Genomic DNA, 18,535 nt, shown 5'->3' with positions numbered 1-18,535 from the left:
ACTTGGAGAATAGAATACTCCAAATAAACTTGGACCATAAAATGGCAGAATGAGAAAGTATTTATAATCCAAATTGCAAAGTTATTCTTGTGCGACCACAGAGACTATAGTAGGACGGTAGACTTCTATTTATCAGTAGGAGTATAGCTAGCACAGTTCCAAATCAGCATGCTTGAATTTCCTGGGCCTTGATATCTAAGCCTAACACAGTTCTTTCTTATTACTCCTCTGAGAGGTAAAACTGAAGCTGTGTGGAAAAAAAAAATCATCTGGTTAACAGGATCTTTCTGTTTGTTTTCAATTTAGAGATTGATTTTTAAATTACAGTATTGCACTGACAGACTAAGTGAGTCAATTTCTACTATTTCCCATTAGAAAAGTCTCAAAAATCAATAGTCACAAGCTAAAGGTAACTCCGGAAACTAACATAGTCTACTCACAAAACCTGACCACCAGGAAAGTAATAAAAGCCACAGCATCTATCAGAGTACTATACATTTCTTTGTATAATATTACAATGTTTTATCCTCTATATATTATCTTTGTTGCAATAAACTGCAAAATAATCTATAGAATGATTTAAAAGTCTAAAAAGAATTTTCCAAAGATACTACTTTAGCAGCCTTTAGTTTCCTTACCCAGAACGATGTCTGACAACATCCCTGCTCAACCTTTCTGCCAGGTAAGAACCAATTCGATCCAGTTTCTCTGGAGCAGATACTGCATAAAATGTCAATTTCTCCATATCAGCTTTCACAAGGCCATCCTAAAAATAATAAGAATAACAAGATAGATTATATTTTCATGCTTATTCTATTTTTCAGTGTTGCCTGCTTTACATTTTCCCTTTTTGGATTGGGGATTAAATGGTATTTATGAATAACCCTTCTGCACATAACCTCCTTAGCGCTAATATTCACCATGATGGATACATAGAACTTTCAAAACATTTTTTTAAATGCCCCATTTACGTAAAACACAAACAGTAAATTAGACTCTTAACATCTTCCTTTATAGAGACATAGCTCAATTATCTGTAGTATCTAGGCAATGGGATATAGATGTAAAAAGATTTCGAACAAAATTTGTTTCAGTTTAAAAATGTGAAATGTTATTAAGCTTGTTTTACTCATTTACTTACACGATAGTCAACATATGGCTTTTTTAATGATTCAGAAGTCAGTGATCTCATTATAAGTTTTTGTTGTAATTAATAAATGAGAAGGTATTCAGAGCTGTAGAATCTATACTTATTCAACATATTTAAAAAGCAACAACAGGTCCCTGATATGGGATTCTAAAATGGTCATTTGTCGCTGCCTTTTAAAAGATGACGTGCAACAGGTGCATACATTCTCCCCAATTACCACATAAGTTTCTTGGCCATATATAACCCAAGTAAGTGTTGCTTAGGAATACTGGAATAGGTGAGAAGAGAAAAAGGGAAAACTATGTTAGAATCTACAATAAAAATTAGATGTGTGTTTTCACCTTCAACTGGTCCCTCAATGTTCTTTGGCTATTTTGCTGTTTTCCTAGTTGAGTCACCCCCTCATATTCTGCACCTACTCCGTTTTCCTCAAACTTGCTATTTTGTGCCTCTCTCCTCTCTCAGACAGCAAATGAGCTCTTCTCTTTCTCGGAGAAGGTGGAAGCCATCAGATTAGTATTTACTGGCAAAACATCCCTGCTTTCTCAATGCCTGCTAGGCCAGTAGATCTTAACCAGGGGTAACTGAGCCCCTCTAGGGCAATGTCTAAAGGCATTACGGGTTGTCATAGACAGGTGAAAGTGGGTACTGGGATCTAGTAGGTAGAGGCCAGGGATATTTCTAAATATCTCTCAATGCGCAAAATAGCCCCCAAAAGTAAGTAATTATCTAGACCAAAATGTCAACTGAAGCCTAAGTTGAGAAACCCTGCCCTAGGCAAAGTGAAGGAATCTAGTTTTCCTGTCTAGGAGGAATTGGTTTGCCTCTGCTCTAGCTGTCTTCCACACACCGTTCCATGATCTGGCTCTATCAGTTAGCCTCTCTTATTCCTAGTTCTTCGACCTCTCCCTCTGTATCAGTTCCTCCACATCCTCATTTAAATACAATTGTGTCTCTCCTATATTTTTAATCCCTTACTAATTTTATTGAGGGATAATCCATATATAAATAACTGCATTGACTTACAGTATATAATTGGAAATGTGACAGTTGTATACAACTGTGAAGACACTGCTAAAAATAAGATACGGGTTGGGGATACCTCATCCAAAATGCTTGGGATCAGTAGTGCTTTCAACTTTGGCTATTTTTTCAGATTTTGAAATATTTGCAGATACTTAACCACTTAGATAACCCTAATTCAAAAATTCAAAATCCAAAATGCTCCAGTGAGCATTTCCTTTGAGTATCATGTCAGCGCTCAAAAAGTTTTGGATTTCGGAGCATTTCAGATTTCAGATTTTTGGATTAGGGATGTTCAACATGTACAGAACATTTTCATGGTTTACAAAAGATTCCCTATGTCCTTTGCAGGCCACTTCTCCCTCTTCAGGCAACCATTGCTCTGCTTTTTATCACTATGAATCAGCATGCATCTGACATAAATAGAATCACGCAGTTTACAAATCATATCTTTTGTGCAAGACTTCTTTCACTCAACTCATCTCTTTGCCCAGGAACCCTTCTCCAGTTCACATGGATAATTCCTACTCATCCTTTAGGTCTTAGCTTCCTCCAAAAATGTGCTGCACCCTCCCAACAACCCCCGCTTCAAGTTTGGGTGAGATGTTCCAACTACATGTTCTTTTAGCTCACAGTACTTATCGCCACTATTATATTTTATCAGATCATCTTTTCATTCATTAAACAAACATTGAGTGCCAACAATGTGTCAGGCACTATGATAGACATTAGGAAAGCAACAGTGAGCAAAGAGCTGCATTAACTCATTTAGTCTTCATGAGAATATTATGAGACTGGTACTATTTATTACTTCCATTACATGATGAGAAACCAAGGGACTTGCCCAAGATCATCTGGCTACTAATTTTAAGAAATTGTTTATCTGTCCCCCTTACTGGATTTTTCTTTCAAGGCAGGGACTATGACATGTTTGCTTCTGCGTTTGGGTACCTACTGTCTGACCCATTATGGACGTAACACAAGATTTGTTTGTTTTAATAAATTAAAAATAAGAAATATGGCAAATTGAGTAATGTTTGCCATATGTATTCAAGGTTCATGCAGATCTTTTCCTTTTTTAAAATCTAATTTTAAAGACTGCTATTTAAATAAATTTTATATAAATCCTTGCCAAAAACAAGGATTCTTTCTCTAATTCACCTGTGGTCATTTCAATGATCAAGTGTACAAAGCTCCCTCACTGCCTACGAGTTAAAGTGACTAAAGAGAGGCCTTGCTTGTCATTCACAATCCTCTAAAATCTGGCCTCCACCTTACCTTCAGTAACCATATATCCCAGACTTCTCAGGAGAATAATTATTTGGATATTCAGTGTACTAACTGATAACATTTGAAATTTCAAATGAGAAATCATGGTCAACATGATTACACCCTTACACTCTAAAATTAGGTTATATAAACCTTTGCTTGAAGTCTGATGGATAACTTGCTCTAGGCTTCAAATATATGTCTTGCTTTCCCATGTCTTTTCTCTTTCCCCTCACTTGCAATAAAGAGACTAATCTTGTCTACCTCTCCAGATGGTATACATCCTTCAAAGCTTAGTAAATCTCATTTCCTCTGAATGCTTCCTGGAGGTTCCCAACTCACAGTGATACCTCCTTGCTTTAGAGGCAACAACTTTCTTTACTTTACTGACGATTTACTTTACTGACGATTTATGCATTGTAATTTCATATTTAGTATGTTTCTGCTTTATGTCAGCTACTGGATGGAAAGGTCCTTAAAGGCAGGTACTGTATCTCAGGATTTTTAATATGTCACAAATTATCCAGGATATCTGGCAGCCAATAATATTTAATTGATTAACCTCCTCTACATAACTGAAAGTTTAAACAGATTTGGTTAAAAATAAGACATATCAACATTAAGTTAATGTTAAGATAACCAAAAGCTTTATACAGGTTGTTACATTTTAAAATAAAGCAAATTTTGGAAGTCAAAAGCCATGTAACTTTTTTTTTTTGTTCATATTCATTTAACATGAGACTACAGCAGTCTTAGAAAGGTTGAGGCAATGTGAAACAAAATCACCCCAACCAGTTGCTTTGAAACCAGTAATCTTCACAAATAAAATAATTGTTATTAAAAAATTAAATAGTACTTAAGCAAAAAGAAAAACTCTGCCTGAAACCATCTTTCTTTACCTCTCAGTTCTCTTCTAAAAACTGTGAGGACAATCCCTATTTATTCTTTGGATCTTAGCTTAGATTTTATCTCCTCCAGGCTTTCTTCTCAACCCAAATTGGGTATCACTCCTATCTACTCCAGTAGCAGCCCATACTTCATTAGTCTAGTACAATATTTTTTCACAACAAATTGTAATTACCAATTTACTTATATATGTGCATAATGAGAGTAGAAAACCTTCTCTCTGTTCATAGTGGTATCATGAGCACTTAGTTTAATCTGGTACTGGTTCATAAATTAATGAACATAAATTAATGAGACAGTGTTACTTAAATTAGACACTATATAAACTATAAAAGAATATCAATTATCCATTTTTCCAGATTTCTGCCTAATCTACTAAAAGGATCTCAAAATTAGACAAGCAAGCATGGGTCATTTAAGAGTTAAAAAAGGAAAAGTACAAAAAAAGTAGTACAAACGATGAGATGTAGGGGTAAAAGTAGAGAAACGAAATTAGGGAAACCTTAGGGAGGTCAGCGGGGGGCAGAATGGGTCAGCAAAGAGAAGGATCAGTAGATGTAGATCAAATTACTTTTGGATCTTCAGGGAATATGTTGTCCACCAGGCGTTTGTAGCGAGGACGCAAAGCGGAACAGCAACAGCATACTCCTGTTTAAAAAAAAAAAAAAATCAAGAAATATAGAGATTATTAATATTGTAAACTGACCTGGAAATTCAAGTTTCTGAATATTAACGGGCTATATAAAATACAAAATTCAAACTGCCACAAATAAAGATATACAAATGTAATCAGGAATTAAGAAAAGAGTAAGTTAAATTTCTTATCCTTACTCCAGAGACACGCAGCTTCTAAGAATTTTTGTTTAACATGCACACACATCCTGCCAAATTCATCCGACAAAGTGAAAACAACGTCCATGCCCCCTTTACCTCCTTTCTGATGTCATCTCCCCACAGCTCCGTCATACCCCACCCACCTGTCGCAATCCACTCTACGGCAGCCACAGTGGTCTCCCTGCTAATTCTAACTAGCTAGGCTCCCTCCTTTGGATCTTGGCTCTCACTGTTCCCTCTGCCTGGGGCATGCCCAAGTATCTACTAACAGCTGTAATAACTCTGTCACCTTCTTCAATTCTTCATCTAAGCCTCTCTGACCACCCTTACCCTGCTCTACCTTCTTTTTCCCATAGCACTTATCACCTAACATATTAAATAAACTTTCTATTGTGGTTACTGGTCCTCATCTGTGCACCCTCACCAGGACATAAACTCAGATGAAGGCAGGGATCATTGTTTTGCTCGCTGATGAATTCCAAACAACTGAAATAATCTAAAAATACTTCAGATCAACATTAATACTGACACTGAAATAAATTAAAATCAAATATGTATTAAGCACACAAGCACTGAGCCAGGTCCTGTATTGCAATGATGAAAGAAGCTTATAACCTGAAAAGAAGATTAAGTGAGTACTTAGTGAACACTAATGCAAAGCCAAATATAGTAAATTGAAATTGTTAGCATGGCAGAGACTGGCCATACGTCTAAAAAACAAGTCCTAAAGCTTCAAGTTTTCTGTCAGAATGGGAAATGCTGTTATTTTCAATAAGAAAGATTCTTAATAAGCTATTACATTTCACTTACATTAACATTTCTGATGTTATACACTATAAACTGCTTTTAGTTTAAAAGAGCTTGAAATATAAATGTAATCTTGGAATGCAAACAATGTCCAGTTCCCACTTTTGGGAAGCTTAGGTTTACCAGGAGAGACAGATAAGCAAACGGTGAAGTGTCCAGTGGACAGCCACGGGTTAAAGAACATGGGCTTTGGAACAGACAGATCTGAAGCGAATCAGTCTCCCTCTGTCCAGCTGGGCTGGGTGGGTTGTCTTACTACACTCAAGTTTCCCCATCAGTAAAAATAGATGTAATAATGTCTTCTTCATAATAATGAGAATTAAATAAAATTGTATATAAAGCTCTTATTAAGCAAACACTCAATAAAATGGTAACTATTATTAGTAATGCAGTAAGAAGGGTATTACAATCAGGGCAAGCAGATGATGATCAAGGGCCCTTAAGATAGGATTTCCAATAGCATAAAAACCTTTGTTGTAAACCCATAATTTAAAAATCACAAATTTTACATATGGTTTACAACTGTAACTATATCAGCAGCAGGAGGGACAATTACCACTTTCTGAAGATGACATGTGCAGCACTGTACTAAGGACGTTACAATACTATTCACTCTCCTTTAGCAGCTCTCTGAGGGTCATGATCATCTCCATTGAATAAATGAGGAGCCAGCTTAGAGAGGCCAATTTTGTCCAGTAACACCCAGCTGGGGAGGATCTGAGGAACTGCAATTCCAACCCAGACCTGATGACTTCAAAGAGTAACTGCCACACTAAACTCAAGTACCAGCAAATTTCTAAATTATTTTAAATATTTTAGCTTTCTATAAATCATGACCAATGAAAATAATTGCAGAAATGTGTGTGCCTAACAGATGAGGGATGCATTGTCATACAGGGAAATAAATGACCACCGTGAGTTTCTCGGGAAGGCCAACACAAAACAAAAACACCTTTTTGACCACTTACCAAAAATAAAAAACTACCCACTATAAAGAAGGCATATAGGTTGAAATTTTTAATTTACAATTTCAGGTTTTTATAAAATTATATCAAAGACAATATAAGGTTTAAATAATTGGCAATGATAATCACAAAAGAAATTACTATATAGACTTTTAAGTAAATAAGAATACTCTACTTACAAATATCACAAGTAAAATAAAATCATTGGACCTACTCAAGTATAGAAATGTAGTTGACTCCCTTGTTGAAGTAAATTCATAAGGCTTTTCGAGTTCAGCTGCAGGTACCTGGACATAGTCCTTCATGTTGTATCAGACTATTTTCTGGTCGATCTTTCTGACTCTAGATCCTCTTACCTGCTGTTGAGGAAGTGCCTAGTTCACTTTACTTCTAATTAATTAGCAGAGGGCACAAAAGTACTGGAACTTATCTAACTTGTCATTGACATCAAATATAAAGCTATCAAGAACTTGGTAATATCCCTATCAAGTTCTGCTAGCAAAGCCAACTAGCTTAAATAAGATACTATTAAAGTACTTATATTGCTGGCTTAATAAAAGTAGGTTTTTCATACAGGTTAAATAAGAAAAAAAGCCTACATATACCCCCTTTCCTTAAGGCATTCTTTCAGTTCCCCCTCATCCTAGCTTCTGATCCCTTCCAACAAACTCACTTAGGTCCTAAAACTAATATATTTGTGACCGCATCCCAAATTCCTCTTCCCTCCCCCCAAAAAAAAGAGGGAGATGAGCATATCACAGAAAGTCTCCAACAACTGGCACGTCTAAGCAATGTAAATTATTCCTTTAAATTTAATTCCATATTGCAGTTCTTTTCCCCAATTGTATGTCTAGTGCCTTTGCAGTGTTTGTCACCTAGGAAATATTCAATAAATACTATTAGCAGTAAAAATAAATTAATTCCAGCACATAAAGGAGAAAGTTATCCACTATTCTCCCCCTATAGCATGTAGCATTCAGAACTCTGATTATGACACATTAGAAAAATATGAAATAGGAAGGCTCAAGTGGGATAACTTTGGGAAAACAGAATTCAGACACAGTGGATAAATTATAACCAAAAAAGTGCCAGGCTGAATATTATAGTAGTGTACACATAGGCTCAGGAATAATCTATTCAATACAGCTCTCTGAGCCTTAGTCAGTGAACAGGAAAATCTTACTACCTACTTCTCGCAGTTAAGGGTATTAAATTAATAATACATAAAAAACGCCTGGAGTGTAGAAGCCACCTAAACACACTTAATATGCTCTTTTTTTACGAGCAAATTTTACATACTCCTGAAGTAACATTTCTTTAAAGACATCTGTGATATTGTGAAATACATATTTAGTCTTCCCATTTCCTAACAAATAGCTTCTGATAGCCTTAGGTTCTTCAAAGTGCTAAGTGTCATTGTGCATACGAATGAGTTGACTGATGGCTGGGGGCTCAAGGATAGTTTCCGGTGTGGGTTAGTCACAGTAAAGACCAAGGCATAACCAGAGGGTGGGGACTTTCAGCCACAACCCCTAATCTCTAAGGATGTGGGAGGGGCTGACAGTTAAGTTGGTTACCGGTGGCCAATGATTTAAATCAATCGCACCTTTATAGTGAAGCCTCTATAAAAAACCCAAAAGGACTGGGTGTGGATGGGCTTCCAGGTGGCTGGACACATGGAAGTTCCTGGAGGGTGACTTACCTGGAGAGAATATATTTGGAAGCTCCTCACCCCTTCTCCGATACTTGGACCTATGTATCTTTTCCATCTGGCTGTTCATCTGTCTCCTTCCTAATCCCCTTTATAATAAACTGGTAAATGTAAGTAAAGTATTTCCCTAAGTTCTGTGAGCCACTCTAGCAAATTAGCTGAGCCCAAGGAGGGAGTGTGGGAATCCTGAGTTACAGCTGGCAGAAGCACAGGAAAAACAACCTGGGGCTTCCAATTGGCATCTTGAGAGAGACACAGAGAGACAAAGAGACAGAGAGACAGTGTGTGTGTGTGTGTGTGTGTGTCTGTGTGTGTGTGCTGGGGGGGAGGGGGGCAAGGGGGAGGCAGTCCTGTGGGACAGAGCCCTCAACCTGTGGGCTGTGACACTACCTCCAGGTAAATACTACTAAGAACTGAATTACGTTAGAGGACACCCAGCTGGGGAACTGCTAGCTCAGTGCTTGGGGAAAATCTCCCACACATTTGATCACAGAAGTGTTCTGTGTTGTGACAGTATAGTAAAGAAGCAAGCAGTTTGTTTTTTCTACTTGATACCCCAAGAAAATTTTTCTCCTTTGCTCCCCTAACATCATTCTCATATAGATTCAGCAATGCCTCTTAGTCCTTAAACAGTAGTGATGCCAATTGACCTCTAGAAGAGGAAACATCCTCCTCCTTCAATAATGAGGTATTAGAGCTAATTTCCAATCCATCCTGCCTCAAAGAGGCATTCATAGAAGGACTTGAGCAGCTGCATAGAGAACCTCAAGGTGAAACTGATAGTGGGGATTAGGCAGGTGGGCACTCAAAGGTACTAGGAGAATTCTGAATACTGGGAACCAATACGGTAAGTGGTTGGTTGACCAGTGAGTACTTCTGGTTTGTGACATTTGCTTTCCTATGCAACTCTATAAATTTGGGGACTTGGATCATTTAAAAAAAAAAAAAAAAGGCCCCTTTAAAAATAAGCAACTTCCACTTTCAAGGGACTATATTATTCAATGATAATTTAACTGGAAATACTGATGTCTCCACCACTAACTGCCACCATGCCACTGGCTATACTTGGGATAAAGCTGTCTTCCAAAACAAAAATGCTAAGTTAGTAACACTGTTCACTGGAGATGAAGAATGCTTAGATTGTATTAATATTATGGAAACTGACTGTATGGCTTTGAATTAAGTGTGTGTCATAATCTATAAAAGCATACAATAATAGTATCTATACCTTCTATATAGCAATTCCCTCATTTAATTCTAACATGTAACATAATAGAAATTCACTGACATATGTATGGCTCACTAGATTTCACACTTTTAAATGACAGTGCCTATGATTACTGGATTTTGGTCCTTTATGCCCTCACTATATATTTCTATCATAGCACCTGTAACAATCTACCGCTCTTATTTACATATATGTGTCTGTCTTCACCACCAGAATATGAATCCCTCAAATGCAAAGCCCATATATCTTACTCATTGTTATGCATGTCAGGCATAAAGCAGACATTTATAAAAATGCTTTTTCCTAAATAAATAAGGACAACAAAATATAAAGTGAGTTTAACATCTGCTCCTATATGCTATAAAAATCAATAAAGTACACTGCCCACCATAAAACACTAAATAAGTGCCAGAATGATATGATTTTTTCCAACAGACAGATGACAATGTCAAATGAATCACTTTGAACAATTCATGTTTTATTTTTAGGTCTAGCAGAGGCCACCAGTAATCAAGGTGAAAAGAGACAGACTTTCTATTAGAAGATTTCTAAAATTAACCACTTCAAGAACTCTAGCTCTGTGGTGTCCAAAACCCTTTAAAAGAGTCTGCCTCACATATATTCCCTGCAAGGTTACAATTAAAAGTCAAGTTACTCATTCAGTTGATGTGAGAACAAGACATTTACTTCATACCATCAAAAATATTTAGCAATATTACAGTTCCACTCACACATATCCTTTCCAGGTACCAAAACAATTTACATATAATATGTGTGTGTATGTGTGTGTATATACACATATATGTCATATGCAGTAAAGCTAAAGATGTATGTGTACTGCATATTATCTTACTGGAAAAAAATTAAATATTACTCAGCAGAGCTACCCAAAGACAAGAGCAATACACACACACACACGTATTATATATAATTCTGTATTTATATATACACACACACACACATATATAAAGCCTGTAATATAGGTGTTATTTTAGCACACTATGCTACAAATGACAACTACAAGGACTTAAAAAGGTGACTACATACTTTAAAAGACAAAGGTTTAAAAATTAAGTTTTGAAACAAAATTTGGACATTTAGGACAAAAACTCTCCCATGTCAAATAGACTGCACGGCCATAAGCACCACAGAGGTTCAGAGGAGAGAGAAAACAACTTCCGGCTAAAGTGAAAAGAGGTTTTACCAAGGACATGGAACTTGAACTGGATACTGAGGACTCACTTGAAGAACGAGGAAGACTGAACTAAAAGGAATAAACTAGAGACAGTGAAGGACAACTGTAATCAAATGGAACAACACAAGCAACACTAGGCAGGATGGCACATGGGAAAAACAAAATGCATATTCTAGTGTCCCAGAGCTTTGAAAGAAAAGTGGGAAAACATGAAAAGAGTTTGGTGACTAATTAGATATGGGGTCAAAAGAAAAGGAACAAAATAATCTTATCTTCAGAAAAGTGTTCCTTTTAAAAGGATTTTAATCCATTAGAGGAGTATTTTATTACACGATTCTTTCCACATATAATTGTAAACCTTCTCTCCTTTCATTCTCAATTTCACTACTTGTTTTTAATTCCTAGGCACATAAACCTTATGGAAAAAGAGGACAACAAAGCAATAAATGGAATTAAAGCTCCAATTCTGTTTTAAAAGATGGTCTTCTCCTTACATTGCAATACTTTGCTCTATAATAGGCATAACACAGACAAAACTCTTGTACACTTCTCCAAACAATTCTGGGAAACTGTAGAAAAAAATAAAACAGCACCTTTTTTTCCTGAGGCAACTAACTGGTTTATACCCTGTATCTGATTTTTTCCCACTATTACAATTTTTAAGGTAAAAAGTTTTAATTTTAGACATTATCCTACTTATTAGTAGTCAAGTTACAGACTTACATTTAGATTTAACTTGACTGTATTTTATCATATTTACTGGAAAAAAAATAAATATTACTCAGCAGAGTTACGCAAAGACTAGAGCAATAAAATACAGAGTAATCCTGGCTTCTGGAAAATATTATTCGGAGAGATTTCATTGGAAAAGCTTCTAGAATCATCATTTGGAAAAAAAAAACACAAATATTAAAATCAGATAATATAATTCCCTTTTCATTTCATCTGATCCTGGCTTAGTTTGCAAAATAGGAAACAACCCAATGGATGTAAGAGAAACCAGAGCTGCAACCAGGAGAGAAAAGTACTCATACCTTTACCCCACCACTGTACAACACTGCATGGTTCATACCTATTCTCAAGACCATATCCCTGGACCCCGCATGTCACAGACCATCTTCAATGTGCTCAGCTGGCAGAGTCTTGGCAAGGAGACTATACTGCCTCAGTGTCCCAATCTACAGAGGTAAGTAATCAGATGATGCAAAAATAAAAACTGAAACAGTATGTGATTCCCTTTTTTAATACATAAAAGATTGACTAATGTCTTCTACAATGTCAGTAGTACTCTTAGAATTAAAAAAAGAACATTTTCATTGTTGTAATTTTTTTAAAAAAAGATGTAAGCAGTGACTTTCTTCTTTAATGCAAACCATGGTACTATTACATTGAAATTTACCTTGCATAATTAATATGTTTTTGAGGACGGTAGTAATTACGTAGTGGTCTAAGATAAATGTTAGGGATCATAATTAAGAGGAAGAAAAACAGAGGAAAGGCATAAGGCAAATCAGATTATCCACAATTTATAATAGAACTGAGAGTGAATTTACAATAGTACTAAGCACTAACATGTTCTAAGAGTCCTACTAAAATGCAGTCCAACAAAAGCACTTGTTGGCAAAAATAAAGTGTTTCCCTATATTTGTAGGGAAAACAGTTGGCAAAGTCATTATGGAGACAGTTTCCATTTCTAGAGTGCATTTCAACCAATCAATCAATATCTTTGGAGCTTTCTATAGGAAATTACTTCCATGTCTCAGAGAAAATCTTGGTAAATACACAAAGTAACAAAGCTATGTACAGGAGTATTTTACCTTAAAAACTGAGATCTGTGTTTCTGGTAACAGCTTCCTTTAATACTAAGAGGACAAAAGAAACTGAACAGCTTCCCTTTGATTAGCCTATTTATAAGCTAAATATTTCCTGTAAAGGACTTTTAACAACCTGAACAAATATTCATGAAACACCAAGGAGCACTGTTAAACTGTCTTTTTGAAAACTGCTTTTGTTATATCAATGCTTGAACATAAGCTAAGGACCCAGGAACTGTCACTCATTTCTAAACCACTTTAAAAGAACAAATTATTTTGAGACAACCAAAACCTTCTGTAATTCAAAAATACTATTAAGGTAAATTAAAAATTCCACATACAAAACAGAAAAATTCTCATAAAAAATAAGGACACCTCAAATTAGGGGATCTCCAAAATGTTCACAATTAGAAATCAAAATACAGAAAGAACCAATAACATTAGTACAACAAAAAAATGGGATTGTGGCAAGAATATGTGAAGGCAAGAATTCAATTTGCAAATCACTTATTTACATGGTTTCAAGCTTCAAAGGAATTTACATAATTTGGCATTTTGAGAGTGGCTAGGGGGTGCTATTATTAATTATGCCAGGACCAGTGGCATAAACTTTAACCATCCTGGGCAAACCAGGAGCCAGGATAATCCTACTTATTCTCCTGCATATTGGAACATGTCTAAAGGTATCAAATAGTCAAATTTTCGGCTACAGTTGCAAAATGAAGAAAAGCAGCAACAATCCAGTCAGGGCAGATAAAGATAAAGACAAAGAGTAACATGGAAGACCAGTAAAACAAACGAAAAACCCTAAGATGTTACCTGGCTTTTTTTCATATATAATAACTATAACCATAATACTTACCGTGCATCAAATAATTTTTATAGAAAGCTCATTTACTCAACATTTGTCATGCAAATGTTTTATAAAATGTCTACTACATATAAGGCACTAAGATAGGCATTGTGAAATTTGCAAATATTCATACAACTGGTTCCCGGTATCAAGAAGTTTAATATATATCAAGATTGTAAGAAATCAATATTACAGAAAACAAAATATATAGTTCCTTTACTAAAAACAAAGCTAGATGCAAACAAAATAATAACAACAGGAAATGACTGGATTTACCCTCAGTCTTTGGGTGTAATTATATATACCTAATTATACCGATTTGTCTAAAAACTTTTAACATTTAACACATCTCTAAGAAACAATTACCACCACTTCTAACTCCCTAACAAAATCAACATTCATAAAAATCTTCTCTTACTGTTCATATTTATTCTTTAATTGTACAAGGTTACCTTGGAATAAATACAATCAAAGCAAACTATGTTTCCATAGTAAAATGCTTCTCTAAGGGTGGCCTGTGAGCCCTCTGAAGTAGAATCTCCTAGAGTACTTTTAAAAGAGAATACTCCCTGACCCCCACCCAGGACCTTCTGAATCAATCCCTGGGATGGGATACCAGAATTCCTCTTTCTAAAAATAAGCCTCCCCTCCCACCACGGCCCTCATGCACACTCAGGTTTGATAGAAATCAGGCACATTCCTCAGCCCTGGGCCCAGTACAAACACCATATATCTCTCAATTTCCTGGGCCCAGTACAAACACCATATATCTCTCAATTTCCTGGTACAAACACCACCTGGAAAAATCCCTGATAACGACACAGCCGTTTGTAGTTTTACTGAAAGCACGAGAACCAATAGATAACTGCTAAATGTATAACTTACTATGTTAACCAATTGTAATGCTGTAACCTAAAGAATTCCCTTGTTCTTCTGTAACCTTTCAAGTCCTGTTTACATCCGGCTATAAAAAGCGAGCGCACGCATTGTTCCAGGCCCTCCTGTAAGCTATGAAGCGGAGGGACCAAGTTCGAACTTGCAGTAAAAGATCCTTGCCGTTTGGCTTTGACTCTGGACTCTGGTGGTCTTCTTTGGGGAACAAACGGTCTGGGCATAACATGTTCATTCGGCAGCCATTGCTCTAGAGAACCACTCCCCTTGTATAGCGATGTAGAGAATTTAGCATATCACCTTTTTTTCTTGTGTACCTCAGGTGTTTGGGAAACTGTCTTTATCTAAGTCATGCAATAGATACGTTATAATATAGATTGCACCTCATAAGATCATCTTATATATTATAATGACTGAATCATAAACAGCACTATAAAGAACCAGGAGACCAAATGAGTGAGAAAAATAATGAATGCTATGACATTCAGAAAAGACTTCACAGGAGATGCTGTGATAAAGACTTATCACTGGCAACAGGGAGCTGGTATTTGTGACTAAGACCACTAGAATTTCCCTATTATTTTCAAATGCTGCCACCAGACCTCATTGGGGAGTAGATTTCTTAAGTAACTTGAATAAATGAATACTTGGCAGACTCACATCAGAAATAAATCAGGACTAAATGGTCTTTAAAATCCTAAGCCAAGTATTTCAAGTTCAGTAAAGGAAAAGTGAAATTATCATGATCAAATTTTCCACATTTTTCTAAAACATGACCAGATCTTTGAAATTTTCTCTTTTCTTGAGATTGTGCTAACATGTTTCTCTGTATTTCATTCCATTGTGTTCTTAAAATTATTACTCCTTGGGATTTATTTTACATGCAATGACTAGAGAACAGGTTATACCTTTGGATAAACTATTCTATTCACCTGTTCCTGTCTTCCCTAGAGAAGCCTTCTGCTATAAGAGAGGAAAAGTGACTTATTTTACTCATGAGTCTAGAAAAAGGAACCTAGTAGGCTCTAAAACACAAGCATCAAATCTATATCTGCACCATCTGCACAATGTCTATCCAGCACATGGTAAGAGCTCAATATCTATTTGTTAAATGAATGAATAAACAAACTCTTAAAAGTTTCTCCTTCAGATCTGCAGTCTGCAATTCATTCTTCCTGCTTATAAGCATACTTGGGTCTGGAAGCGTGCATCTTTACGTGATCTCTATGGGGTTACAGGGAAGTTTGAATCAATGTGCCTTCCTTGCAAAAGGCTTGATCAATGTGTTTGCTCTGCTAACTTGGGGTGTCCCTCAGATACACCACTGGGAAGTTTAGATTTGCAGAAAAAGTAACAGAAAGACTGATAATGGACAAAGGTCAAGATGCACTCTCCAACCCAGCTTTACTAGTAGTAAAACTGATATTTTGACTTGTATCAGACTGACTTTTATATTTCTACATTTCAGTTGGTTCTAAACTCAAGAGAGGGACAAAGGTGAAACTGCTACACTCTGAAAACCAAAAAACAGATGTGCCTCAGAAATACATATAATTGGGAAAAACAATACCTAATTTCATGTATTCTTTTAACAAGCATTTAGTGAAGCCTACCATGCCCTAGGCATTAAACTAAATGTAGGGAATACAAATACAGGCCATAATCCCTGGCCTTTTAGGAGCTGTAATCTGGTGGGAAAAGATAATCACATACAGAGAGAATTATCTCTGTGACAACAACTATCACAGGTTGCTATGAGATGATAGCTAATGGGATAATGAACCTTTCTGCAAGAAGTAATGACTAAATTAAGTCTTGAAGAAAAAGTAGAAATTAGGCAAAGAAGAGAGGATTATCATTCCCAGGCAAAAGGAGTCACATTAAGGCTCTTTAGAGGTTTGAACAATGTGGTTTTAATTTGAAAGTAAGCATAAAGTTCTGCAACATGAGAAAAACGCCTAGGCAAACTCACAGGAAGTTGACTTGGAAACAACTGAGTATAGAAGGTAAAGAGGAGGGGATAGGAAAGTTTGGACAACTGGTTGGATGGCGGTGTCACTGACCAACAAGAAACACAAGAGGATATACTCTGGGGTAAAAGGAGGATATCAAGAAGAGATAATGATTCTGTTTTGCACATATTAAATTTGAGGTAAACTTGAAGGTGGGATATCCTGTAGCAGACAATTGATCTAAACTAGAAACAAATTTAAAAAACAAAAGCATTTAAGTGATAGCAAAAGCAACTAGATTAGCTGAGATCACTAAAGGCACATAGGAGAGACTTAGAGTATCCCAAAGAAAGGAAACATTTAAGGGATGATCAGCACAATAAAAGCAGAAAGAGAAGACCTCTGAATAAACAGAAAGAAAATTACAAAAGAATAGTGTTAGAAAACGCAAAGAATAATGTTTCAAATACTGTACTTTTTACAAAGGTACCAATTATACAGATAAGATACATGGACTTTAAAAAATGCTCCAGTAATCAGGAAACATCAGAAAAAGAAATTAGGAACATTTTAAAACGTAAGTAAAAAGGAAAACATGATTTTATAATAAAATAATTTAAAATTTCAAGACGGACTAAATATTGTGACCAAAATAAATCACAACAGTGGCAGTTTCAGAATACCCAGATTGAAAATCATTGCTCTATAGACCACATCTGACATGGAAAAAAGAGAGACTGATAACACAGTTTACAACAAGATTATTATTTAGGTAATATAAAATTTCCTTTACGAGGAGTTACTAACTTATTGCTACTTTAATCAGCTTTTGGAAAGGTAAGTCTTCTACCTAAATAACAGAATTTAAGATTACATTTTACAATTCCTAGTAAATGTTGAAGGATAAAATAATTGATTAGAATAACAACAAAAGGAAAGTTTGAAGATAAGTATCTGAAGAAAAAAATTTGTATAATGTCTGCAGAAACCCCACCCTTCATGTAGCATTTAATGTGGAACATATGAGAAAAGCAGAGATTTGTTCTAACAGGATCAAGAGTTGGGCAATGGTCTTATTCTTCTAATACACACAGTAACAAAAGTTCCACATTTGAGGCATTCTTACAGGAGAGACATTCCAAGAACATTTTATGTATGTCATGACTCATCAACAAATCAACTAGGTTTATAAGGTATTTACTACATGCAAAGTTCCAGGATTGCAACATGTATGTCTTCAAGAAGTTCCCAAACTAGAAAGACTAAAATTCAAAAAATTCTAGTTGTCAGATTTTATTTTTCATAGTCAGCAGACAATTTTAGGATTACAGCTGCAGAATTACTACCAATGCTTTCAAAATCATGACGAACAGGAAGTTCTAAAAGGATGGGAATTTACAAGGCTTGCATAGTTCATCACATCTGTATCTGCTCTTTAACTTGTTTCCAGGTAGTTTCATAAGGGAAGGGCTCTTCTCACTCATCTTCTTGTACTCTCACTTTTTAATTTTTTGTTTTCTTTTTTCTAAAATAATAAACGATAATTCAATTTCCAGTAAGTGAAGAGATAAAAGAAGTTGTAAATTGTAAATGAATAAATTCAACACCAAAAAATTAACTGATAGCTGGTAACTGATTGGCACACACATTGTGGTTCCTAAAAAAATGTCTTGCTATTTCATTTTGTATATGAGTATATGGATGACCACCTTAGAACCATGTAATGCTATACCGATTTTGCTGTCCATGTTCACTTGTGTCTAAAATCATATTAGCACCAAATAATCACCAAAAATAACAACATTTAACTTTTCATGCAGCAATTTTTTGACGTAGAGTGTGACAACACTTTAATGGTTGGAGTTCTCAAGTTTGGGGAACAGTAACCTAGAGGAAGATTTCTAGTCACTGCCACAAAGCTCTGCACTTAGTGCTTT

General features: G+C 35.8%; 1 protein-coding gene across 1 annotated transcript in view; it reads right to left on the bottom strand.

The window, feature by feature from the left end:
- Nucleotides 1–18,535, bottom strand: part of EFR3A (EFR3 homolog A) — a 97,062-nt gene that overhangs the window by 54,798 nt on the left and 23,729 nt on the right. The window contains exons 2-3 of the mRNA XM_026454564.2: nucleotides 4,920–4,996; nucleotides 639–766 (exon numbers count right to left, since the gene is read on the bottom strand). Of these exons, the coding sequence (XP_026310349.1) occupies nucleotides 639–766; nucleotides 4,920–4,996 (205 nt within the window). The remainder of the gene's footprint in view (nucleotides 1–638; nucleotides 767–4,919; nucleotides 4,997–18,535) is intronic.

Source organism: Piliocolobus tephrosceles, chromosome 7, assembly GCF_002776525.5.
Source record: "Piliocolobus tephrosceles isolate RC106 chromosome 7, ASM277652v3, whole genome shotgun sequence".
NCBI classification, from domain to species: domain Eukaryota; kingdom Metazoa; phylum Chordata; class Mammalia; order Primates; family Cercopithecidae; genus Piliocolobus; species Piliocolobus tephrosceles.
Note: the sequence above shows the minus strand (reverse complement) of the source record. Positions and strands in the feature narration are given on the sequence as shown.